Source organism: Onychostoma macrolepis, chromosome 13 (assembly GCF_012432095.1).
Source record: "Onychostoma macrolepis isolate SWU-2019 chromosome 13, ASM1243209v1, whole genome shotgun sequence".
NCBI classification, from domain to species: Eukaryota; Metazoa; Chordata; class Actinopteri; order Cypriniformes; family Cyprinidae; genus Onychostoma; species Onychostoma macrolepis.
The window spans coordinates 15,226,048-15,252,808 of NC_081167.1; the positions used below are offsets into that span (position 1 = coordinate 15,226,048).

A 26,761-nucleotide genomic window follows, 5' to 3' on the forward strand; every position below is an offset into this window, starting at 1 on the left:
CTTGGTCAAATATCTTAACTTTAATGTTTGTAATGTGTTTACATTTCTTCCCTTTTTCCAATATACATCCATAAATACTTTAACAACAGTTTAACATCTTTATATAGTTTGGGTGGACACAGATAGACCAACCCCTAATAACACACAAAGACATACACAGAGAAAGGCTGACGGGAACATGTAGGAGTGAGATAAGAAGCAAAGGGGTCAAATCACAGCTCTGGGCATGAGCAGAAGGATGTGCCGGATCGTGGTGGATGACAGCTGAGTCACAGCTGCGAGTGGAAATGTATACGCTCTGCGAGAGAGCTAGAGAAGGAGCTGAGGGCTTGTTCGACGGAGGGTTCAGCTCTTTTGTTCTTGCTGGCGGAGGCGGCAGCCAACAGCAGTGATCAAGGCGGCGCCTTTCCCGCTTCCATCTTCTGAGAGCAAGAAGTTGACGTTGCATTTGGGGGCGAGCTCATTCACAGTCTGATGCATTATCCGTGAGAAACTGAAAAGAGAGGCACAAGTCAGGTACCACATTTACGCACTGTAGCTATAAATACAATCAAAAATGCATTTATTTTGCATGTACTTACTGTGGATGGAGCTTATACAGAGTGCCATCCACCCCAACGGTGATATCCAGATGGTCCAGACCACGGTTCTCTCGGATTTTGTCTACAACAGCGGCCATTCCTGCTCCACAGAGCTGGGCAGCCCGGCGGGAAACAGCTCCACACACTTCCTTGACAATAATACTGTCGTCGCATGTGCTGTCCAGGCCCAGATGCTGCAGAATGGACCTGACCTGCAGTAGCGCCAAACGGTCACTAGAGGGAAGAAACAACCATTAAGCAATTTGAAATGTTTCTAAACAGGATGTATTTAGGCATTTCAGTCTCTCTGGTTTTTGTGATGAAATATGGAAATGTCATTTAACTAGTACCTCTCGATTTGGGAAAGGAACTTGGTTTCAAAGATGCCCCTGGTCTTTAGGGTCTCAGAGATCTGTCCTCTGAAGAGGAAGCCACGCTTTGTCAAGTCAATCAGGATGTTCCGTACAATCTCACCCAGGTACATGCCACTGCACATCTTCTCATACCTAAAAGTGAAAAAAAAAAAACTTTTTTAGATCTAGAGTTTAGTTTAGATCTTTAATATGCCAAAACATTATTTAAAAAAAATGAAATATTGCACACCATCATTCAAAAGTTATGGATTGAAAAGATTTTTTAAATCATTTTATAAGAAGTCTCTTATGCACACCATAATGCTACATTTATTTAATAAAAACAGAACAGAAACTATAATGTTAATAAATAGTAATATTGTGAAATATTATTACAATTTAAAAGAATTGTTAAAAAAAATGGGCAGTAAGACTGTAAATATTGATAGTATCTGCATTTACATTCTTAAATAATGGTAGCAAACAGTAGATTCATCATCTTTCTGATTCTTCAAGACTTGCTTTCTTACTTTAAAACATTTGCATCAATCTATTTTCACTTTTTTCTTTTCTTCACATTCGACTAGGTAAAACTGCTCACTTTTGTTTGCCGGCATTGAGGGAGAGATCATCCACAGCATTATCATACTGAGTCCTGATGTCATCCAGGCAGCCATTATCTCCAAACGCTCCCCACTCCATGTTCACACACATCCTGCCATCCACTCCATCGACCGTCTCAATGTTTCGCATTTCCTCCACGTAGCAGGCATTGCTACCCGTTCCTAAAATCACACATATGAATATCTTAGCATGTTCACTTAACTCAAATGTGTATATAAGACTCTTTAAAATGTAGCGGTACAATTTTATTATTTGTCACATTTGATATATTGAATAATATTTCATTATACATTGTATTGTATTTACCTGCAATTAGCCCAACCTCACATGTGGGTTCCTCATATGCGCAGGTCATCATTGTACCCACTGTGTCATTCACTATGGCTACAACATCCAAATCAAACTCCTGTACATAATATAGCATATACACAACATTCGTCACACAAGGATCAAGATTTAAAAATGAATTACTCTATAAAATCTTGTATCGTATTGTCACATTTATGATGGTATGCCATAACTCACCTCTCTCCTTTTGATCGCATCTCTCAGGAGGCCGACAACATCTTCTCCTTCACAGTCTGTGGCTTTAAAGCCCTTTGTCCAAGTTACCAGAATTCCCTGTATTCATCAAAGTATGATAAATCATCAGGATTTCATTCAATAGATAAGCAAATGAAGTTGAAAAAGCAAACAAGGCAGCTCACCGCATCCAGACTAGTTTGTCTGCAGGGGAAGGAAAAGGTAAAGCCCAGAGGCAGGCGGGCGTTCTTCATACCCATATAATCCAGGAAGTCAGATATGCAGTACACAATGTGATCAAATAGCTGCAGGTGGTGTGGAACAGAAATTAAAATAATTTAGTGTTGAAATGTTGCTTTTATTTAGAGATAAAAAATTGTTATTAACCATTAAGTAGTCATTAATTAATAAAACAACACATCCTATATCATAGCATAATACTGTATGTACACTACTATTCAAAACTTTGGGGTCAGTAATTATTATTTTTTTTTTCAAATCTCTTATGCTCAACAATGTTGTATTAATTTTTTAAGTTTCCCATTTAAAAAAATAAAATAAAATTCCTCTGATTCCTCACTACTCCAGTTTTCAGTGTCTCAAGATCCTTTAGAAATCATTATGATATGCTTATTTTGAGCTCAAAAATATTTATTATAATCAGATTAACATTTGACATTTTTCAGGATTCTCTGATGAATAGAAAGCTATTTTTAGTGGAATATTTTAGGTTGTGTACAACTATATAAAAGATGCTTTTTGTGTAAGTCTAGTCTTTTAATGATGTGCAAATATATCACAATGACCACACACACCTCTTCTCCGGTTCCTTGCATTACTTCAATGGGAATGGCGTAGATTTTATTATGCATCTCCACAGTTCGTCTCTTGCCGCTGCGAATCTTTACCAAAAGCACCCTGAAGTTTGTACCTCCAAGATCCAGAGCTAAAAAGTCACCATTTTCTATATAAAGGAGAAAATACAGAAATACAGAGAAGTCATGAATCCTGCAGCATACAAAAATGTATTAAATAATGCCAAATTTATCCAATATAATTTGCCATCGTTTAATTTTATTGCTCTATTTGTGAATTCAGATGGTTTTTAATTCTAAGCACATTTGCAAAGTATTTATATTTGTTGGATGGTGAAAACACATCGGCATGCACTATTCTTAACTGAGCTGCATATTAAAACTCTTCACCTTAAATCACCATCAGGGAAACAAAACAATGTCATGTGCTTGTATTGAGTAAGCCTAGGATTATACAATGATGCAATTCAACAGGGATAAAGAGAATTTCATTTACTCATAGCAGAGGAGCAGGCAGATTTTAGACATGATGCATGAATGCATTTTGCTAAATGTAATTATGACACTGCATTTTTAGTGAAGGAATGGAAGATTATGTCTGAGGGATCATTGCCCATATAGGATTCTTTGCCTATTTTTTAGGAAAATACACTCTATAGCTGTACATCTTTTACCTGTTCCATCAGGGGTGCTCCGCACATAAGTGGGTAGCATCCTGACGGTGGCCGTGCTTTGGGTGTTCTTGCTCAGTCCATTCTGGATCTCAGTTCTCATTCTCTTTTTCACCTCCAGCAGCTGTTCTTTGGTCAACCGGAACTCTGCCAGCGTCTCGGCAATCTGACGTGTCTGATCGGCCAACCGGGAAGCCCAGGCAGTTACCATTGCAGCTCCTTTGCCACTTCCACTCTCAGAGAGCAAGAAGCGAACATCAGACTCCGGCACCAGACGACGCACAGTTTTGTGCAACCGGCGGGCATACCTGGCAGAAACAGAGGGTTGTGGATTCAAATGTCAGTTTGTGTAGTGTGTATTACTAATTATACTACAGGGTTGTTGAATGCGTGAATCTGATTGGCTGACCAACGTTCTAAGGCAGGCATCCTCAAATCTGGCCCACTCCTGCAGAGTTTAGCTCTAACCCTAATCAAACACACCTGAGGAGCATGCTAATCAGAGTCTTCAAGATCATTAGAAAATCACAGGTAGGTGAGTTTGATCAGGGTTGGAGCTAAACTCTGCAGCAGATTGGCCCTCCAGGGAAAGATCTGAGGAACCCTGTTCTAAGGTGTGCAATTATTTTCAGGGAAACGCACGGCGAACGTAGTTCCAGGCAGCTCTTGACCGCATTACATGACCATATCACTTCGCCAAATGATTTATTTTATTTCAAAGGTCTTACAACAGCAAAATAACCAAAATCCACAACGACACTGGCCAAACAAATAAATATAGTAAACAAAAGAATAAAAACGACAGATCATGTCCATGTTTTGCCACAAAATTACACTTTATTATGTACGGAAGGAAAGCACATACTCTATCTCTCCCTCACAGACCGCACATACATAACAGTTACAGTTTGCACACACACTAGCATACATCGCGCTAATGTTGTTAGCGCTACTCTGACGATTTTATCAGTAGTTTAACAACTTAAAAACTACATGACTTCTCACAAGCGACGGAACAACAACGGCGCTGTTCGTGAACAAAAGGAACTAAGTTTAAGTATAACTAGACATTGCTGCCAAACTCTCTCTCTCTGTCTCATAACTTACTTATTAACTGTATTAACTGCATTAGTCTGCTATCAACGACTCAAGCCTCCGTTACTTGGCGTTGGCGGAAGAAATAATCCTACTCACAATAGCGATTTAAGTAGAAAAACTGGACGAATGCCTTGTAATATATCATCTGATCGATGTCGATGAGGTGTGGCAACCGTAGTATAAACGGAATAATTGACTTCGGTCCGTTGAATTATTAGAAAAATAATGCACACCTGAGGTAGTGATGCGGCCACGCGAAGCGGAGTCGTCAGTGTGGACTCTATCCGTAGGTTACATAAACTGTGTCCGAAATCGCTCACTCGGTCACTCATTCACTAATCCCTATATAGTGTAAGGCAGTTGAGTGAACTATATTACAAAGGAGTGAACTAAATGAAGTGAACGGATTCGGACGGTGACGTGTACACTGCGCGTGAGACTTGGCTGTTGCAAAAACATCTTAGATGTACTTTTATATTTCATGTACCTCATTTTAGAAAATAATATTAATAGCAATAACACTTAAAATGACTATTGTAATCAGCTTTGTGGTTTCATTGATGGTATATTATTCATTTGTTCTGTAATATGGTCATAATCATTAAATACTATTAAAATATTGTCAACAAAAATAAACTCACATTAGCACAAATTAATAATTGTATGTATTTATTGTTTGTATTATCTTGAAACTCTCCCGAGCAGCATTTTTGCACTCAAATAAGATGGCCGTAGAGCGCCCTCAGGGGACCGTTAATTAGACATCAGAATGAATACACTACCAACGTACATTTTTAAAAATCCACCAAATTCATCATTTTTGCAAATTAAACGGCATCTCTCGTTCAAACTGGCTCGCTCTAACAGCTCGTCGGTTCTCCGCATTGGATTGTGGGAAATAGTGCTTCAGCGAGTGTACATCGGTTGTACACTCGAAATCAGAATGCATTGTGGGTAAAAAGTAGTGAACGAATGTAGGGAATGAAGTCGTTCACTCAGAATTCGGACAGCACTACAAAATGGCTGACACCCGATATAGTGCACTATATAGTGGATAGGGAGTGGTTTCGGACACAGCTATAGTTTCGCCAGTAGGTGGCGACAAGGGACTGATTAATTGAATGATTCATTCAACCGATTCTTTCAAAATTATTCATTCAGGAACGCAAAAAGAGACTTTCTTTATGAGTCAATGAATCATTTATTCAAACGATTCACTCTGTTTTGTTCACAAATGAAAGTGTTGGAGACGGTTAATTCGGAGTCATTGCTTTTGAGGAGCAAAACTACACAAAGTATCTGACAGTCTATTTAAAATGTAAGTTACGTAATATTAATTTCTCCATTATTTAATTGTTTTATACATATCACGCTTGCTATTGAGATATTGTTTGCATAGGCTCTGATACGGGATACCGGTTTACAATATGACCTATTGTTCGGTTCACACAGAACACGTTTTGCGCTTAAAAACGCCAAGGAATGGGAAAATACTGATGGGTCATTTTGTAAACCTGCGCTCGACGGACGCGTTTGACCGTTGCGCTCAAGGAGTATTTCGCAGCGTCTGGAACGGGTTACACGGCATTTCAAAATGCTGCGATCACCTTTTAAAACGCACGTTTTTCAATGGAAAAGAATGCGTTAAGTGTGAATTGCCCCTGTTACATTTTTTTACTTGAATGCCGCGTTTTTAGAATTATGTCAACGGTTACTTAGAATGCAGAGACTGACCTATTGGAGTGGTGTATTCCAAAGCGTCGCGTAACGTTCTTGGGCAACACACTGTCCTGTAACATAGCCATGTCTCTTTCAGGTTTATTTAAAGACATTCTATTCTGACATTCAAAGAGGTCGTGATATGTGACATGAATGGCATAGAAATTCATGTCATATCAGTTCCCATTCAAAAGCGAACTTCTCTAATCTTTCAGTCGCTCAGTAAGCTTTTAATGTCCAATTTAGTGTCCACATATAAGGTCAGTGAGTATAGTGTCACAACAAATAGAGGCGCAGCTGCTCTTATGGAAACCTATTCAATGTGTATTAATAGAACTCGCCCTTGTCTGAAGAGCCCTCAAGAGGGTTCAGCCCTCACTCATGGTGTCACATGCACCTGCAGATGTATTCCCAAAACCCTCTGAGATGACTTACTAAGCATGCTGGGTACATACTATTACTGATAAGTCATGCTTTCGTCTGATTGGATGATCTGAATGTAATACTCACTGTGGGTGCATCTTGTACAGGGAACCATCGATGCCCACTGTGGTGCGGAGGCGCGGGCTGTTCTTATTGTCCTTGAGACGTGTGAGGATTGCACCCAGAGTGGCAGCAATTAGATTTGCAGAGCGAAAAGAGACAATAGCGCAAACATGCTGCACAGCAATGCAGTCGTCTTCAGATGGCTCTACACCCAAGCGTGTCAAAATCTCCTTGGCTTTGGTAAGTCCTTCTTTGCTCCTAAAGAAAGAAGTGGTACTGTTGTAAGGTTTAAAATATCATGATTTTTAGAGTCATAAAGGACCTGAATAGTTCATCTAGCTCTGCCCCCCCACCCCCAAAAATGCTGAAAATGTACTTACCCTCAGGCCATCCAAGATACAGATAAGTTTGTATCACCTGCAGTGAATGGGTGCCATCAGAAGAGTCCAAACAGCTGATAAAAATATCAAAATAGCCCAGAACACAACTCCAGTTTATCTATTATGTTGTGAAGTGGAATGCTGTATATTTGTAGCAAACAAATTTATCTGTAAAAAAACCTGATGGATTTGTTGGGGGAAAAAATGGATTTGTTTCTGACAAACAGCTTAACATAAGGCGTTAATTGATGGACTGTTGATTGATGGAGTCATGTGGATTACTTGTGGATTATTAATTGTTTGGACTCATTCTGATGGCACCTATACACTGTAGATGATCCATTGGTGAGCAAGTGCTGTAATTTCTCCAAATCTGTTCTGATGAAGAAACAAACTTATCCACGCCTCGGATGGCCTGAGGGTGATTACATTTTCATTTTTGGGGGGTGAACTATTTCTTTAATTTCAGTCCACTAGTGACAGTGATTCCATTTTTCAAATAAGATTTAAAGGGATAGTTCACCTTCAGTTGGTCCCCATTGACTTGCATAGTAGTTTTTATTTCCATACCATGGAAGTCAATGGGGAACAGCAACTGAAGGTGAACTGTCCCTTTAGGTACATTTTTAAAATTAATTAATTATTCATTTTATTTATGGTCATTATCTAATTAATAATGGCCATAATGAAATGAAGTACAACTCACTTCTCAATTGCAGAAACATGCTTGGTCTCAAATTTTCCTTTTGTAAGCAGCTCTGGGGTGATGCGGCCCTCAAACAGCAGGCCTTCCTTAGCCATCTTGACCAAGATCAGCCTCACCAGCTCACCCATGTACATCCCACTGACCATCTTCTCAAACCTTAAAACAGCCAACATTCACCTTCACCTCTTCAAAATTCTGATAAAATATGCTAAGATTTTTGAGAGCTTTTAAAATTCTGTGACTTACAGCTGCTTGCCGGGGTTGGGGGACCCACGATCAATCTCCCTGTCAAACTCAGTTCGGATATCCTCCAATGTGCCGTCGTCTCCAAAAGCCCCCCATTCAGTATTAATACACATCCTGCCTTCATCTCCCTCCACCAGGTCAATGTGTCTGAGCTCCTCCATGTAACATGCATTAGTGCCAGTACCTGAGGGATCACAGCAGCATATGTCATCGCAGATGTTCAAGAATCCAGAAGCTTTGATTGAGCATATTTAGAATATCAAACATATACACTGAGGGAAGTTAATTTTACAATGTTGCTGCGTGCAAATTTCTTTTCATTTTAATTTATATGATTTAAATGGGCATTACAACTCTACAATTCGAATTTTAAACTCATTTGTTGTCCATTTAAGAGTCTGATAAAATACATAAAATAGAGAGATATTAGTATATAAATATTTTTTTTACCTATAATAATGCCGACTTCACAGCGCTGGTCATCAAAGCCACAGGTCATCATAGTTCCCACAGTGTCATTGACAACAGCCATGATATCTGCATCATAGTCCTGTAAGTGAATTATTACACCATTAAAACCTTCAGGAAAAAGTCTAAAATGAATATCCACCTGTATACCATCCATAAAATAATAGATTACTTTATAACACTCACCCCACGTTTTTTGATGGCTTTGTTTAGGAGCTTTACTACATCCATTCCCTCAACCCCACTGGCCTTAAAGCGTTTTGTCCATGTTAGCAAAACAGCCTGTAAAAATACAATAGTACAAATGTTGTCATAAGTTTGTAAGCAGGATTCAATAAAAAATCTAAATCTCAATTGTTTAAACTGGATCTGTGACACACAGTAGTAGAAATATATAAAAATGTAAATGTCATAATTTCTTGGCAAACCATATAGAATTTAATGTTCCGTTACCTCATCCAGTTTGGAGTGTGCACAAGGGAATGAGAACGTGAAACCCATTGGAAGCTTCTTGTCTTTAATTTTTTGTTTCTCCATAAAGTCTCCAAGACATTCTGCAACATGGTCAAACAACTGCAAGAAATAATGAGCATGTACAAAATGGAGACAATTAAGATTGTAGACAAAAGCTGGATGGCTTAGACAGAAGATCAGAACACCTATTCTATTATGACAACTCTTGGAAGATTTTAGCATGGTAATGGATATGACAATGTTAATGTATTTGGTCTTGGCGAAATAGATCTGCTATGCTGCTGAATTGCTGCTGCTGTTGTAGATTATTGTTGCTGCTGCAAAGCAAGTGCAGGAACTTGCTACTGCCAGTATAGAACTGCTGTATCTGCAATACTGCTGATACGGTACTGTGAGTATGTGAGTCATACTGCTGTCTTAAATACTCTTAAATACTCACAATAGCATATATAATAACCCGTAGTAGATCTATACAGGTGGAGCTGGGGAAGGTGGAGGGTTTCAGAGGAACTCTAAAAGTGTGCTGCGAACTGCTCTAGTGAATGATAACTAGCCATTTAAATGTAAAGCAGCACGCTCATTGGCAGCGTATGCAACATGAATCAATCAGCTTGTGCCAAGTAGTTTAACGCTGTGAATATCATCAGTTTGCTAAGGACCCTTCAGCCTGTACCATCTAGAGTTTCATGACAGAACTTGGCATTTAACTGTCTAATGTACAAAAGACTATATGATATTAAAGACACAATGTTTGATCGTAAGCACTAACATATTGGCTATTCAGATGACGTTGTTCAATATTAATTCATATACTTAATTTCACACATACTGTATTTTCAACAAAAATTGGTTGTTTATGATTTCAGGTGGATGAAAAACTGGTCATGTACCCGTGATCCGCTGCCGTGGATGATGTCCTCTGGAGTCTCATATATCTGACTTTCCATCTGCACGGTCTGTTTCTTCTCATGAGACACTTTCACTCGCAGAATACGGAAATTAGAGCCGCCCAGATCCAGGGCAATGAAATCTCCCTTCTCTGTAAGTGAATTAAAGAAATCATCAATATTACAAGTATTTCTTTACTATCAAGAGTTCACAAGTTAACTTAAAGACATAGTTCAACCAAAATGACATGAGGATGTGTAAATGACGACAGAATTGTCATTTTTAGGTGAACTATCCCTTTAATAATACTTAAAAGCATGTAACATTAAACTAGTTAGAACGTTCCCTTCTGGAAGTTGCTTTATTAAGCTACCTAAAGGACACTGCCACTATTATCCATATGACAACATGCCAGAAACTTGACTGGGTATAGTGTACCATTCTTGAAATGGTGAGACTGCATCAACATTTATTTTGGTTGTGACCTAGGATAATCAGGAATGCTTTTTTACTGAGCTGGCGAAAGACAGAAACAAATCACCCCAGGCAGCGCACTCACAGCAAGACAACGTAAATTCTTACAAATAGATTCTTCAGAAAATGTTTGCAGTAAAATGGTGATTAACAAGTCTGTTTATGCCATAGATTGAACAGAGAAAGAGTAATGCCAATAGATGTTTGCAATACGTCAAAAATGCTCTCTGTAACTGTCTTTTTGGTTCTCGGGGCTCCTCGACGTGTCCAGATTGTCAATATTATGTGGAGTGCTTGTTGCCAAGCAACACTGAAACTCAAATGCCTTTCTTTTTTCTGGCTGTCTTCTGTTTCTAGGTTGGAAATGAGGGGTCTGGGAGTGTGAAGATTTTTAATTCTGTAAACTCAGCATCAACTGGAAAGGTCAGTTAACTGGAGTTGCAGGTTATTACAGTAAAATGTTATTTCAACATCCTAAATGTATTTTTTAATGACTGAATTGACCTGTAGCAAACTTAATATGTCATTTAACAACATATTAAAACCATTCCTGGAAAACTTTATCATTTAAATGAGAGATGAGTACAAATATAAAGGGTAATGTGAGGTAAAGTGCAATTCACACAAAAAGAGACCTGACAAAATTGAAACTATTCTATACTCACTGTACACAGACGATCTGTTAACATCTAAAATCACATCAAACCACAAGAAATCAGATGCATTTGTTTTAAATGCAGGTAAGTGGTCACTGGTGGGCATTTTCATATCGAGAGACTTGCTGTTTTATCATTGGGATGTTAATAGATCAGAATCTATATATAGAATTGTTTATGCTGTAGCGTCCAGCACCTTAGGACTAGAGAGCTGCTCTTGACAAGCTATTCTGGACTGCTACATATTGCAGCGATGGATGAATGGATTATTGATGTGGACACATAATCAATCAGATTTTTCCATGTTGTTCTAATTGTTTTTAATTACTTTGCTGCTACATGAGCGATAAATCTGCCATCATTAACTAGAATGAAACTGCCTTGCAGAACACATTGTAGTACGGATGCTAACAAACTGCACTGAAGTCAACTTTCACATGCCAATCTGACTGGGATTACAGCTCATATAATCCGTGATGTAACCCAGTGAGTTTGGTTGGATGCTGCAGGGCATGTAAAAAGGCATGAGCACATGTCAATGCAGCTCTCAATGTGTTGTGGCACGGGGAAAATCGGTTCAATATTGTGAACACGCGGTAGTAGGTGCATCCCATTCTATACTGTGGTAAAGTTTGCATAGTAAATACATTTGGAGCCAGGCAAATGTCATTAATTCAAAAGCTATTTAAAAGAATCATACCAGAATGTGACTTTAGAATGTTTCAGATGTAACCATTACTTAGCCTTGGTGCATATTCATCTTAAAAATGGAATAAACAAATGGTTAAAATGAAAATCCAACCGATTGCCAGCACTTTTTGTGCTATGGGAAATCTACACTTGCAGCAATACCGGTTAAACTAGTTTTCTTCACAAATTGCAAACAGCTTTTTAATGAATACCTTCTAAGGTTCAGGTATCTCTGAGGGCAATTCACTTAAAGTCAATTGTAAGCATCTGACCTCTTCGATTGAAAAAACAAAATTTTGGTCAAACGTATTGTTCTTTCTTTTGTCAAAGCATTTAAAAGAAGTAAGTGAATGAAGAAAGCTGACATTTCTTTTCGAGACTGATTTGCCCTGATGGACAGAACTGCAGACTCCACAGTTTGCTTGACACTAATTTATGAGGAAAGCCCGGATGATTTTTTTTGTCTATACACAGCATCCTTTCTCAGCTACTTCCAAAGCAAGCTTTTGTCATTACTTAAGGATTCTGTTGTCAGATAAAGGTCTTTAAAGGCATTTATTTACGATTTGTGGCCATAAAAATGATAAGCTCACCTGATCCATCAGGAATGGACCTTACAAAGGTGGGCAGCATCTTGACGGTAGCTGTCGGGTTAGTGTCTCGTCCCAATCCATTCTCCATTTCCCTTCGGAAGCGGGCCATGATGTCGCGCAGCGTCTCATCAGAGAACCGCATGGCGTACAAGTATTTGTCAATCTACACAAATGGACACAAAATAAACAAATTACATTGTGCCCTTTGCCCCCTGTTTTCTAAAGCACACAGGTGTTTGTTAGTAATCAATATTGATGATCATGGTGAATGCAGTCAAGTCATTGCCTGTCAGTTGTTAGGTCAGTGTGTCCTTGAAATATATGGCCTGTGGCCTAGATGCAGACATACCAGAAATATGGCCAATGCCGTTTATAAACATAAACACAGACGGTATTCATCAGGAAAATGGCTAGTGGAAGATGGTTCACAGCAACAAAAGTGAATTAATACTGTAAACATAAGCACCTGCTCTTGCATATGCTGACTCGTGATTGAGCCTTTAACTGTAGTGTGAGCACATGTGAGATTTAGGCTAAAATCTGTGTATGATGCCATTGATGAAAAAATACTTTATATTAGTATGCAAAGTGTTGTTCTTTACATTCTGTATTTGATGATACCCTTACAGATTAATAACAAATATTCTGGAAGACAATATATTTACTATATTATTATTATATTATTTATTATATATATAATATATATATATTTTTCAATCAGATATAGTTCTGTACATAGTATAGTCTTCCAAACCATAGGCAAATGTTAATTTTGATAAATATATTACTTTTTACAAATATCACACATGTAAGAAACAGTATATACCAGTAAAATCTCTATTTACATGATGACATTTCTGCATGAAGGTTACTACAATATCTTTCAAGGTGTTGAATTTGTTTTGTTCACAAGGAGGGTGTGTAAAATGGGTCATTGCATAACCGCCATGAGTAACATCCAACTTCCTCGTAAAAACATGTGAGCAGTGGTAAAGCTGCCAGGATCGTCTAAATGAGGCTGAAGAGAATGGTGGCTTTATCTTTAAATGTGCTAAGAGCACTCACATGTTCTTCTCTCTGTGTGATTTGTTTGCAAAGGCTATGTCGTATACGCTACATTTCACCACTGTTTAATCGCTTATTCACCAACTTCCTGTCACATTATAACTTTTATAATTAAATTATATGTATGGCATCTATGGGTCATAAAACTCTTATCAGGAGAGAGTAGCAGGTGCACAACTGAATCACACAGGATGGATTTCATTTCAGTCTGTCATGCCTTACATGTTGTTATAGTAACCATGTTACACAGTACAACTGTTGCTTCTTACTCTGAAGTGTTAATGTGCTTCTGTGGAACGGTGTTGTTACTGTTAACTAAAACTATTAAAAATAGTTGTTTGAAATAAAACTGAAATAAAATAATTCAATATTTGATGAAATTCTTAAACTTAAAAAACTTGAACAAAAATAGAAATGTTGTCTTGGCAGTTAACTGAAATAAGTTTAATTACTACTGAAGTTTAATAACTAATATATAAAAAAAAGACTAAAATGAAAATATTAAAATAAACACTTATTAAAAATATTATTAAACTCTGTAATAGTGAATTATAAATACTAAAATAACACTGTTGTGGAAATTAATAATGAGGCATATAAAATATCTGACTTGTATCCAAACCATGATGACTTCTTGACGCACATTGCCAGAGAAAGTGGCACATACGAAACTCTAAATTTCAAAAGTTTGAGACAAATTAATATCTGGTTAATTCATTTTGTGCAAATATTTTCATAATAGCACTATATAAGAATTCAGCATAATATAAGGTAATAAGGGTGGCAGAATTTAGTTATTTATTATAGATTATTAAAATGGGGGAATTTATTATATTAGCATCTAGGTTTAGGAAAATGGTTTAGTAAATAGTCTAGGAAAAAATAATCATAGAAGTTAATATATAAACCACCTATGTATTAATATCTAAATCTGTGTGCAAATATTAGAGTATTTCTCAAATATTTCTCAGCAATTGAGTTAAGGTAGAACTATTTAATAATCACATTTAAAATGGTATTTTAAAATCAAGCTTTTTTTTTTTACTAACAGAGTTAAAATATAGAGTACATATCCTCAAAGTGAGACACACAGGCATGTGCATACATGCAGGCCTGCTCTGTTTACACCTTTCCCTCCCTCCACAATTGCATTCAAACTGTCAAAACTCTCCAACAAAGGCACGCCGTTAGTCAGCTGTTGAAACCCGACACTCTTCCTACGGGGGAGGGGGGTTGACGCTCACGACCACCTTCCCCCACTCAGAGACGTACTCTCCAATAAGCACGTTCACAAAGAGACACACACACAAAAAAAAAAAAAAATCGTTCCTCTCCTCATGGCAGCTTCATGACGCCCCACATCCTGCTTTCAAGGACATTGCAGCATGAACCCGACAACCTATGGCGACGGCGTCATGTCGTCATTTGCAAGGGTATACCTCGTCCTCTCATCCTCGCCGTCGCACATCGTGTGACGTAGAAGCTGCAGATGGAGGGACGTGAGAAGAGGCGCATCTCACGACTCTCTGCTGTAAAACGCAGGCCCATGTCACCTGTTGTCATGCGTCTGGAAAAGCTCGCAAACGCTCGTGAGGGCGAGTTTTGAGCAGCAGTTGTTAAAGACAAATGATGAAACTCACCTTTTTGACCTGGTCATCCTTCAGTTCAGTGAAGTAGTAGGCCAGAAGCTGTGCCGCTATCATCCTGCTTCACCTCTTTGGTGAAAAAGCAACAAAAGAGAGAAGGACAAGCCTTATGATCCTTTCCAGTGAGGCAGGCAAAACAATTTGAGCCCAGAAGCAACGTGGGTTAGCTGTAAAACAAGAAGCCGGTACGTAGGGGTGTTCCCTCCCAGCGTTACGACAATGTCTGACTCTCCTCGGCCTAGGAAGTCAAGCTGCATGTAATGCGCTTGCATGAGATGCAGCAGAGGCTAGGATGGGGAACGGCTAAAGCCCTGCCTACTCACTGTGCTCCTATTGGCTGAACTTTATGGGCAGGCTTGTGAGGCATTGCACAGCTGACAGCCGCCCCCCTCCTCTGGCTCTCCTTCTTGCTTCTTCCTCTCAGATCCCACCTCTTTCTTCCATTCTATCCGCTCAGTCCTTTTCAGTCTTCCTTTTTCCTCATTCTCTTCCACCTTGAGTGAAAGAAATAGGGCTTCACCTAAGAGGCACGTAGTGCACGTTCTCAGTGTGTCACATGCTCAAAGCCTCACCGTTTGAGATCTTAAAAGTAGTTAGGTTGGTAGATTTGGATGGAGAAGCGGAAATGCTGAGTAACGCTATAGCCAAAGTCATATCAGCACAGATGCATGTTTCCTGTTTATACAGTTCAGAGACAGGACCATTAGAAATGTGTGACGCTGGTGGAAAAAAAGGAGACTTCTTGTGACGTTATTTAGAGGGTAGTCGGCAGGGGGGATGGTCAAAAGGATGGCGGCAAAAATGACATTAGTGGTCAGTCTGGAAAGGCCTGGCCTAAAATGTGTGAACAGCTGGGGATGATTTACATTTGAAAACAAGAGAGGATGCACATGACATGTTGATGTTAAAATACACATAATGACATTAAAATGTCAAGGAAATGAACTCCTTGTCTTACAATATCCATGTCATTATGTGATTTAATTGTCATTTAAAATGTTCATTACAATGACTGAGGCTCTAAAATACCCATTTTGCATCACACCGATTTGATACATGCACTTGTTAATTTTCTGAAAAGGAATGCAACACTTTAAAAAAAAAAGCAAGCATTAGGTAAATGTTAAAATGATTTAAAAAATAAAAGTAAATAAAATAAAACTTTAAATATTAAACGATTAATACCCTTTGATGTGTGATGGATGCTAAATGCTTATGTATTAAAAAATAAAATAAATAAAATATTTGGTACCCTATAATCTGAATATTATAAATGCTAATATAATAAAATAAACAAACAAACAAACAAAAAAATCCCTGTGATATTAGCTGGTCATAAAATGCTTATGTATTAATCAAATAAATAAATAAAACAAATGGTATCCTATATTATATATACTGGACATATTAAATGCTGATGAAAATATAAAATACATTTAAAAAAATAAATAAATAAAAATGTGTGTTAAATTTGATTTAGCCTAAGCTATTAGATAGGGTTTATTTTACAGTATCTCAGGGGAATGTCATGGTGGAAAACATTCAAGGTAATTGGAAAATCCGTAGAAGCGGGTGAGGTGATGGTAACACAGGCCAGATGAGCTTTACTGTGGGTCGTGCTTCAAGGCACGCAGCCATCCTCCCCCTCTCAGAAGCACGTGAATGTGACAGCCTAACATCCTCTTTCTGAGCAGAGCCAATCACAGCGAATTACACTGAGATGCGTCACGAGAAGCATCACAAATGACAGATTTGATTCATTCATATAGCTAAACATACAGTCATGGCCAAAAATATTGGCACCCTTGGTAAATATGATCAAAGGCGGCTGTGAAAATTAATCTGCATTGTTAATCCTTTTGATCTTTTATTTAGAAAATTCACAAAAAACTAAACTTTCATTGGATAATAAGAATTTAAAATGGGGGGAAATATCATTATGAAATAAATGTTTTTCTGTAATACACATTGGCCACAATTAATGGCACACTTTTAGTCAATACTTTTGAAACCTCTATTTGCCAGTTTAACAGCTCTAAATTTTCTCCTATAATGCCTGATGAGGTTCGAGAACACCTGACAAGAGATCAGAGATCATTCCTTCATCCAGAATCACTCCAGACCCTTTAGATTCCCAGCTCCATGTTGGTGCTTCTTCTCTTCAGTTCACCCCACTCATTTTCTATAGGGTTCAGGTCAGAGGACTGGAATGGCCAGCATAAGCTTGGTTTTGTGCTCAGTGACCCATTTTTGTGTTGTTTTTGAGGTTGGTGTTTGGATTATTGTACAGTTGGAAGATCCAAACATGGCCCATTATAAGATTTCTAACAGAGTCAGTCACTTATTGATTTTTTATCTGTTGGTATTTGATAGAATCCATGATGCCATGTGTCTAAACAAGATGTCCAGGACCTCCAGCAGAAATATAGGCTCACAACATCAAAAATACAGCAGTATATTTTATTGTACACATGGTGTACTTTTTATCCCTGTGTTCACCAAACCCATCTTGAGTGTTTGCTGCTAAAAAGCTCATTTTTTAGTTTCATCTGACCATAGAAGCCAGTCCCATTTGAAGTTCCAGTCGTGTCTGATAACTGAATATGCTGGAGTTTGTTTTTGGATGAGCGAGGAGAATTTTTCTTGAAACCCTCCCAAACAACATGTGGTGATGTAAGTGCTGTTTGACATTTTTTTTAAGGTTTTCTGACCCCGAGACTCAACTATTTTCTGCAATTCTCCAGCTGTGGTCCTTGGAGAGTCTTTAGCCACTCAAACTTTCCTTCTCACCGTGCATTAGGACGATACAGACACACGTCCTCTTCCAGGCAGTTTCGTAACATTTTATGTTGATTGGAAATTCTTAATTATTGCCCTGATGGTGGAAATGTTCACTGTTCTAGCTCTTTTCTTAAAGCCACTTCACTAATTTGTGAAGCTCAATTATCTTTTGCTGCACATAGGAAATATATTCTTTGGTTTTTCTCATTGTGATGGATGATTAATGGAATTTGGGCTTTGTTTTCCCTCCTATTTATATTCCTGTGAAACAGGAAGCCATGGCTGGATAATTTCATGTTCATAATCAGCCTGGAGTGCTCAAAATTGTGAATATGAATGGGAATATACTTCAGAGATATTTTACTCATAAGAATTTCTAGGGGTGCCAATAATTGTGTCCAACGTGTATTTGAGAAAAACATTCATTTCATAATGATATTTCCCCCAATTTTAAATTGTTATTATCCAATGAAAGGTTAATTGTTTAAATAAAAGATCAAAAGGATTAACAATGCAGATTCATTTTCACAGCCTTCTTTGATCATATTTACCAAGGGTGCCGATATTTTTGGCCATGACTGTATATTAGAGCACATATTTGTCCCGGATATGTGCATATTATTGTACTGAAACGTTGTTATATCGTGGAGGAATTCTGTTTTATAAAGCAATTTTTTTAAAAGCAATACACACATTGACTATATTCAGCCCTAAGTATACTGAGAGACATTTCAGTTAACTTGCAACTGTAATTTTATGATTTCCATGAAATGTATTTTAAGTCATAAACAGTGGCAGTGCAGAAACATTTACAGCATATAAAAGATACCAATGCTTTTTATGATCATAATACTTGAAGGTGATTCAAAGTGAGATAAGGTTTCCTAGAACAGAGATGTTCATATTCTACAGGACATGCATTATACTGGCAAGAAATGTCACCGTATGGCACACATTCATATATCTCTCATTCCTGAAAGTTCATTTACAAGGGAACAATGTCCAGCCAGTTGAGCACTTTGCATAGTCGAGAAATTGTCACTTCCTGGCAGATTTACTCAGAGCATTATAAGAGTGTAAAGGAAGTGAATTTTTATCTCACAATATTAATGTCATTATGTGATTTAATAGAGTGTGGGAACTGTGACGTCACTTTGTAGGCGGATCGGCGGTTAGCATGAAACTGGTTCCTCGACAAAAAGCCAATAGGATTTTTCCATAGGCTTTTTCATAGGCAAAAAATAAGATCTGTGTTCAACCATAGTTCATGAAACTTACCCGGTTTGTCCATCAAGATAATCTTCACAAAATAATATAACTTTAACGAATTTTTAAGCCTAAATAAAAGCGCCAGAACTTAAAAGCTAAACATAGGCTATAAACAAACGACATTTAACGACGCCTTCAACGTCACCACCACCGCGCTCCCGACAACTTTTTCAAACTTATTTTTAACATGTTTAGTGAAAAGGATTTACTCTATATATGAATTTGAATCCACGCTACATGAACCGTTTCATATAAACTGGAATAAATACAAAACTAGAGCTAAACTAAAGCTGAAATGAGACAGTAATAATAAATAGTATAGTGAATAAATAAAATAATCTTAACTTGAAAGCACGTATTTCTGTACATTTCGAAATAAAGTGCATTAAAAGTCAATAAATCCTTGATTAATATGAATATTTTAATTAAAAATTACCCCATGTACTATTCAATAAAATTCCAGTGCATTTAATCTATTAAATAACAGCAGAGTGAGCGAGTTTTTGGATATGGTAAGATTAAACTTATTTTAGTGAACAAAGTACCACATTTCAGCTATCATTTTGTTAGGGTGGGTACACAATGTTATTTTATCCTTGCTTCTAGGAAATCCTCAATCTATATGCTTTCTAACAGCTTCATGTGGCCGTAAACATTTACTTTTAACGTGGCTTCAAGCACTATGCATCATTCAAGTTTCACTTTCACCACATAAAGCCGGTAATTGTGGTGTTTACATGTAATAATCGTAATATGAGTTTACCTTATGGTCCGAACCCAGAGTCTCCGCATCAGTAAGCGATAAACTCGAGCATCTTCCTTCCGAAGACTTGCGTCGCATTTCAGGGCAAAGCAAAAAAACATTGTCGAACAACAATATAAAATGCGGGAAACTATTTATTGGTTATTCTACAGTTAATTGAATTACAAATTATACTACAACTGGACAGTGGAGATATGACATATAATAAATAATGTCTGACATTTTCACAAATGACCTACCCAGTAGACCTACTACACCACTTGACAGCTAAATGTTCATGCATGAATGAGCGGACAGATACTTTGACAGAGGTCAGTTTTTTTTTCAAGGACACTGGCCAGTTCTTAACCAATTTAATGTGAATTCAAGTCCATTTTTAGATATGCTTTTTAATATTCCGCATAAGGAGGATTGGTTGAGCCAGATCAGTAAAAGCAGTGTTTCATAAATAATTTCATCTAATTTTTCCCAAAATTATTTTTTGATTTAGGTACTGTGTGGGGAAAAAAAACAGTGATTAAAAATATAAGACATAAATTATAATTATTTATTTATTTAAATTTTTGGGTTATTTTGGTCATAACTAACCTTTGAGATTGCAATTTGTCCTACAACATTGAAGTACTCATAGACGTAAGATTAACTGCTGTGATTTGCTAAAATGATTTAAATATCATCTTGATCAGTGTGATTAGCTTATTAAGCCAGTCCAGTGGAACTATGAATTTGAAATGCATAATTAGAGACATTTTAGTGAAAAAAATTTAACAGCTGCTTTCTAAAATGCTCTAAGAAGTAGGCTAATTACACCATGTCCACAACAGAACATCCAGAAGAACAGGAATAATCTCACAGTATGTCTGTCTCCTTCTAACAAGTCTTTAGTTTACTGAGGCGGAGCAAAACACATCCTCTACGAGGGGTAAAATAAATGTTCAGCTCATGATTTAAGCTTACATAAAATGCATTAGGCCTAATTTAATTGTCATGAATCTGTCTGGAATTTGCACTGTGGACCTGGATAAATAATTTGTAATTTTACTGTATACTTGTATATGGCAGAAGTTACAAATAAACTTAATGTATAACCCAATACTATAATAACATTGGGCTTTTGCTGAAATTTAAAGGACCCAGGAGAACATTTTTAAGGATCTAAACACTACAAAATGTCAGCCTGTTCTCTAAACACAGCTATTTGAACAGACACAGGATGTAGGAAGTTTTGTTACCTTGTCACTTTCCATAAATGAAGGCAGGTGGGTTACTCTTTAAAAAAATAGGATAGAGAATCTCACCGTCAGCTGAACTAGTTGGCTCCTTGAGATCAAGTCGGATTAAACACATGCTCTTGTATAACACAACAATGCCACCGCACTGAGAGAGGTGCTATTGTAAGGATTGTAATTGAGCTTGTACTTTTGATACTTACTGATATTACACAAATAACAAACAATGCTAAACATTGTTCCTTGTATCGAGTTAAATTAAAGAGGTAAGAGAGAAGTGTCTTTCTTTATTGCACTTAATTTAGCAGAGTTAGCTAACCTAAAAAGTGTGTTCTTACAAAGTGAGCATGTCTGCATGCATGTTAGCACCATGCAGGTACGGTGACGTGCTGAAGAGCTTGGCTACTAGCTGCAGCTACTATTGTTCGGCATTGAAGCTAGTTAGCATTAGCGGGAAGGATTACGATGAGTAAACTTTTCCCTTCCAGCTCCATGAGGATTTGTCAGCAGGAGCTGGCCTGGTTGAACTGCTTTGTTAAATCCCTTAGGAGCTTAAATTAGTGAACACAAAAGGGAAACGTGCTAATGTTATCCCAAACAGATCTATTAAGTCTTTGAAAAGCTGTCAAATATATATTTAATGTACATGCTGAGAATATACAGTAATGTTCAAGTTTGGGGTTGGTAAGATTTTTTAATGTTTAAAAAAAAAAAAAAAAAGGGTCTCTTTTGCTCACCAAGGCTGCATTTATTTGGTCGAAAAATACAGTTAAAACAGTGATTTCCTGAAATACTATTACAATTTTAAATGATTGTTTTATATTTTAATATATTTTAAATTTAAAAATGTAATTTATTCCTGTGATGGATCATTATTCCAGTCTTCAGTGTCACACGATCATTCTAATATAATGATTTGCTGCTCAAGAAAGGTTTATTATTATTATTACCAATGTTGAAAACCTTTGTCCTTTTTAATATATTTGTGGAAACCATGAAACTTTTTTTCAGGATTATTTGCTAAATGTAATGTTTAAAAGAACAGCAGTTATTTGAAATATTTTGTACTTTTCAGATTTTATCAATTTAATGCCCTTGCTGAATAAAAGTATAATTCTTTTGAACGATAGTGTACTATTCACTCTTTTCCATAGAATTATAATGAATGTGGATTGGATCTTCAAAAAAGATGTAAAAATATCTTAAAATAACGTGGTCCACTCACACACACTGAATGAAAATGTTGACTTTCCTTAAAGGGACAGTTCACCCAAAAATGAAAATTCTGTCATTAATTACTCACCCTCATGTCGTTCCAAACACATAAGACCTTCGTTCATCTTCAGAACACAAATTAAGATATTTTTGATGGAATCTTAGAGCTCTCTGACCCTGCACAGGCAGCAAGGATATTACCATGATCAAGGTACAGAAACGTAGTAAGGACATCGATAAAATAGACCATGTGACATCAGGGGTTCAACCGTAATTTACAAAACTACAAGAATAGTTTGGTATAGTTTGTGGCCCTGAACATTTTTAGAAATGGAGCCATCGCAAAAACACCTCGTGGTTGCCGTGGCGACCATTTTACTTTCCGCCATAAAGGATTCAAGGATTACAATGATACCAAATACAAAAACATAAACTGTTCATTTGAAGAGTTAATGGTGAAATCAGCAATGTGAGAAGGAAATCACAGTATCGTAGCATTTACAATAGTCCATATTATGGCTATTAATTTCTTTCTTTGTTAATTAGCTAATATTGTATTCAATAGTACAATAAAATAGTGTTTTAATTAATTTATTTATTCGTTACATTTATATAGCGCTTTTCTGGGTACTCAAAGCGCTTTACATGGAAGGGGGAATCTCCTCAACCACCACCAATGAGCAGCCCACCACACACCAGCTTGACTAATAGTTTATACAATAGTACAATAAAAGATTGTTTTCAAGAATACAATCATACATTTTAGAAAAAAAATAATCTTATGTAAGTGTATTTTTCCTTACCTCTCAGGCAGAGTCGGGTAGGTATGTTTCCAATACATTCTTGTTCTCTCTCAACAATGCTCTAACATCACACGCAGATGGCAACGAAATCTTGCTAACCTGCGTCCTATCTGCACCTCTTTTGCTGCACCTCTGTCATTTTCTATGGGTCACTGGAATTGTCAGTCAGCTGTCAACAAACTTAATTCTGGCCATTGCTTCTCAATCTACTCTTAGAATCTTGGGCTTGACTGATGTTCTCTCTAACAACTTCCCTTTCTCTCACACCCCCGTCAGTTTGGAAGGGTACTGGTCTACTCATTTCTAATAATTGGAAATACTCAACCCACTCTTCCCTATGCAATAAAAATTATTTTGAGTTTCATGCTATTATGGTAACAACTCCTGTTAAACTCCATATTGTAATGATTTATCGCCTTCCTGGTCAACTAGGCACCTTTATAGAGGAGCTGGATGGGCTGCTATCCTCATTTTCTGTGGATGGCAGTCCACTTGTAGTCTTTGGTGACTTTGAAATGCATCTTGAGGAGCCTTACACTGCAGACTTCGACTTCCACTCCTAGCTTCATTCAATCTCAAATGGCTAACCATAAGCACTAACAAATCAGACAACCAGCTTGACTTAATTTTCACATGCAGTTGTATCACAGACAACATTTGAAAAATGCTGTTCCTTTGTTATTCCAATGGAATGGACCTTTTGGTTCACACCTTTATAGACACAGTTACATTATTTCTTTCACAGAATGACCAACTGAACTTTAACCAATCAGGTTTCAGCAGTGGCCGTTCAACTGAGATTTACTGTCGGTCAGTATAGCCCTGCAGATTGTGAAAGCTGATTCCAAATCATCAGTTCTTATTCTGCTGGATCTATCTGCCACTTTTGACACTGTGAATCATCAGATTCTCCTGTGTACCATCACAGGAACTGCGCTCCACTGGTTTGAATCTTATCTCACAGTTAGGTCTTTCAGGGATTCCTGAGAGAGGAATCCAGAGAACATCAACTGGCCACAGGGTTTCTTTCCACAGACCATATTGTAAAGACAGCTCAATCATGCAGGTTTGCATTGCACAACATCAGGAGGATCAGGCCTTTCCAAATAGAGCATGCTGCACAACTTCTTGCCCAGGCCCTTGTCATTTCTAGGCTGGACTGTTGCAATGCTCTTCTAGCTGGGCTTCCATCATGTGCAATCAAACCTCTACAGCGGCACAACTGGTCTTCCATGAGCCCAAAAGGGCCTACTGCACACCTCTCTTTATCTCCCTGCACTGGCTACCGGTTGCGGCTTGCATCAAGTTCATGACGTGTACAGAACAGCAACAGGCTCAGCACCCTCCTGCTTCCTCCTCAATCTTACGAATCTACATCCCCTCCAGAAGCTTGAGATCTGCAAGTAAGCGATGCCTCGTGGTAACGTCACAGAGAGGCATTTTCATTCACCTTTCCTGGCTGGTGAAATGATTTTCCCACACCCGCAGTAATTAACAGAACATCCGACACATTATCTGAAAGCAACACTAATTTAATCCCATACCTGACCCATTTGACAACTGCACCTGCATTAAATCTCCTACATGAGGTAGACAAAACTCATTTATTAAAACTTTTATTCAAATTGTGAATAGATTTAAATACATAAAGCAAGCAAATAGCTCTCCCTTTAATATACTTACTACAGCTGTCAATCAGTGGCAGCGCGATTGGCTACATTGCTCAGCGTGTACTGGGCCGAGTCAAAATAGTTTTGGTTATTGTACCCGCAACCCGCCCGTGCTTGTCACCGTCTGGCCCACACTCACACCGCACCCTACACATAAATATTATTCCACCCGTTACATCAAATATTAGTGGTTCACCTGCGTGTACCCGCCCACATGCAGGACTCTGGCTTCCCCCTTGTGGACAATATAATAGACAACTCTGGCCCCAGAGAGTGATTGTAAATTAAGTTTACATGAAATATGTTTGAAATTTCATTCTGCATCTTCTGAGATTTCATTGTAATACTTCTCATAAAGATTTCATTGTAATCCTTCTCATAAAGTCACTGAATTAACCATTAACTGTTCAGCTGATTGTGTTGCCGTCTGCATGTGATGTTAGAGCGTTGTTGAGAGAGAACAAGAATGTACTGGAAACACACTACCGCCTACATGTCTCTGCCTGAGAGGTAAGGAAATATACACTTACCAGAGATGATTTTTTTATATCTCTGAAATATATGATAGTATTCTTGAAAACAATCTTTTCATGTATTATTGAATAAAATATTAATTATCAAAGAAAGAAAAAATTAATAGCCATATTATGGACTATTGTAAATGCTGTGATACTCCGATATTGTTATTTCCTTCTCACATTGCTGATTTCACCATTAACTCTTCACCTGAACAGTTTATGTTGTTGTATATGGTATCACTGTAATCCTTGACATAGGGGTAGACATCACTTTTTCTGTGTTATGTTTGGTTCAGGAGATATGACATAAAATACATAATTTGGTTATGGCAGAAAGTAAAATGGTCGCTATGGCAACCACAAGGTGTTTTGCCGATGGCTCCATTTCTGAAAATGTTTAGGGCCACAAACTATACAAGTGTAGCAAGTTTCATGCTTTTATGAAAAAGTGAACATTATTTTCACATATCACCTGGACTAATGACAGAATTTTCATTCTTGGGTGAACTATCCCTTTAACTATTCCTTAAAAAATAAATCAGTTTAAAATAAAATCTTAAAATGATTTTCACAGTCCAGAAAAAAAAACTTTGAATTGGATTCTAATTTGCCTTCTAATTTGTCTTTTAAAAAAAAAAAAAAAAAGAAGCTTTTCAAAGTACAGTAGCAGCTCCTGATTTAATATGGTTGTTTGGTCTCCAAGCCTCTCAGACTCCATCACAGAGCACTAGAGCAACATACTGTCATGACATTCCTCTGCACACAGCCACTGCCCCCTTTAGTTTGGCCTCTGTGAGCCTTTCACTCTGACTGGCCATGCAAACCGCTCACTGAGTCTGAACAAAAGGACAACAAGAAAATAGGCCTTTAAAGAGGCAATGTACAGTGAGAGTAAAATGATGCTGAACACCATGAACATCAGTGCAGTCTTTATTGCACTAATTAATACATTCAAAATAAAAGAATAAAAAGTAATAAATGAACACTTTTCTGCCAATGTACCTGATGGCAAAAAATAGATATCATTTTATATGCAAGCTGCAAAATGAGCAAGAATTTGTGAGCATTGTCATTTGATGAATCTATATGATTACTCATAGAAACCTGAACTCAACAATCATATTAACAACATATCAGCCCTCAAAGAAACCCAGTCTGACCATCTAGTGAGGTTCTTGTTTCTCTATATGATGCTGCCGTGCTACCGCTGTGATCAGGGCCGCCCCTTTCCCACTGCCATCCTCTGATAGAATGAAATCCACCTTACAATTGGGCGCAAGCTCTCTGACAGTGTCCTTTAGGTTTGTGGAGAAGCTGTCACGAAAAGCGACATGTCAAGTTTAGGATATGAATCAAAC

At 37.5% G+C, this 26,761-nt stretch overlaps 2 protein-coding genes and 1 long non-coding RNA gene across 7 annotated transcripts in view; 1 reads left to right on the top strand and 2 right to left on the bottom strand.

Annotated features, from left to right (window-relative positions):
- Positions 1-15,441, bottom strand: hk1 (hexokinase 1). Of its 3 annotated transcripts, XM_058795964.1 has the most exons (18): positions 15,150-15,441; positions 12,445-12,607; positions 10,034-10,182; positions 9,123-9,242; positions 8,856-8,951; positions 8,652-8,751; positions 8,202-8,385; positions 7,956-8,111; positions 6,894-7,127; positions 3,570-3,874; positions 2,896-3,044; positions 2,266-2,385; positions 2,084-2,179; positions 1,865-1,964; positions 1,536-1,719; positions 932-1,087; positions 582-815; positions 1-493 (listed from the first exon to the last, which is right to left on the bottom strand). In XM_058795964.1, the coding sequence occupies exons 1-18, from the start codon at positions 15,210-15,212 to the stop codon at positions 346-348; spliced, it is 2,757 nt and encodes a 918-aa protein (XP_058651947.1). In that variant the 5' UTR covers positions 15,213-15,441; the 3' UTR covers positions 1-345. The 3 variants fall into 3 exon arrangements, with proteins under 3 accessions (XP_058651947.1, XP_058651948.1, XP_058651949.1); XM_058795965.1 differs by lacking the exons at positions 6,894-7,127; positions 7,956-8,111; positions 8,202-8,385; ... (4 more) ...; positions 12,445-12,607; positions 15,150-15,441 and adding an exon at positions 4,898-5,037; XM_058795966.1 differs by lacking the exons at positions 6,894-7,127; positions 7,956-8,111; positions 8,202-8,385; ... (4 more) ...; positions 12,445-12,607; positions 15,150-15,441 and adding an exon at positions 4,761-4,888.
- The window catches only part of LOC131552296 (uncharacterized), a 23,947-nt gene continuing 2,377 nt past the window's right edge, over positions 5,192-26,761 (top strand). Inside the window, exons 1-5 of one of the 2 annotated variants that reach the window (XR_009273938.1) lie at positions 5,192-5,982; positions 6,718-6,830; positions 6,914-7,109; positions 10,010-10,184; positions 10,863-10,928. This is a non-coding gene — a long non-coding RNA (uncharacterized LOC131552296). The remainder of the gene's footprint in view (positions 5,983-6,717; positions 6,831-6,913; positions 7,110-10,009; positions 10,185-10,862; positions 10,929-26,761) is intronic. The other variant, XR_009273937.1, reaches the window with a different exon arrangement.
- hkdc1 (hexokinase domain containing 1) overlaps positions 22,859-26,761 on the bottom strand; it is an 11,770-nt gene continuing 7,867 nt past the window's right edge. Inside the window, exons 18-19 of one of the 2 annotated variants that reach the window (XM_058795963.1) lie at positions 26,564-26,717; positions 22,859-26,239 (exon numbers count right to left, since the gene is read on the bottom strand). In XM_058795963.1, coding sequence (XP_058651946.1) covers positions 26,567-26,717 — 151 coding nt within the window. In that variant the 3' untranslated portion in view covers positions 22,859-26,239; positions 26,564-26,566. Of the gene's footprint in view, positions 26,240-26,317; positions 26,718-26,761 lie in introns of those variants that run through there. The other variant, XM_058795962.1, reaches the window with a different exon arrangement.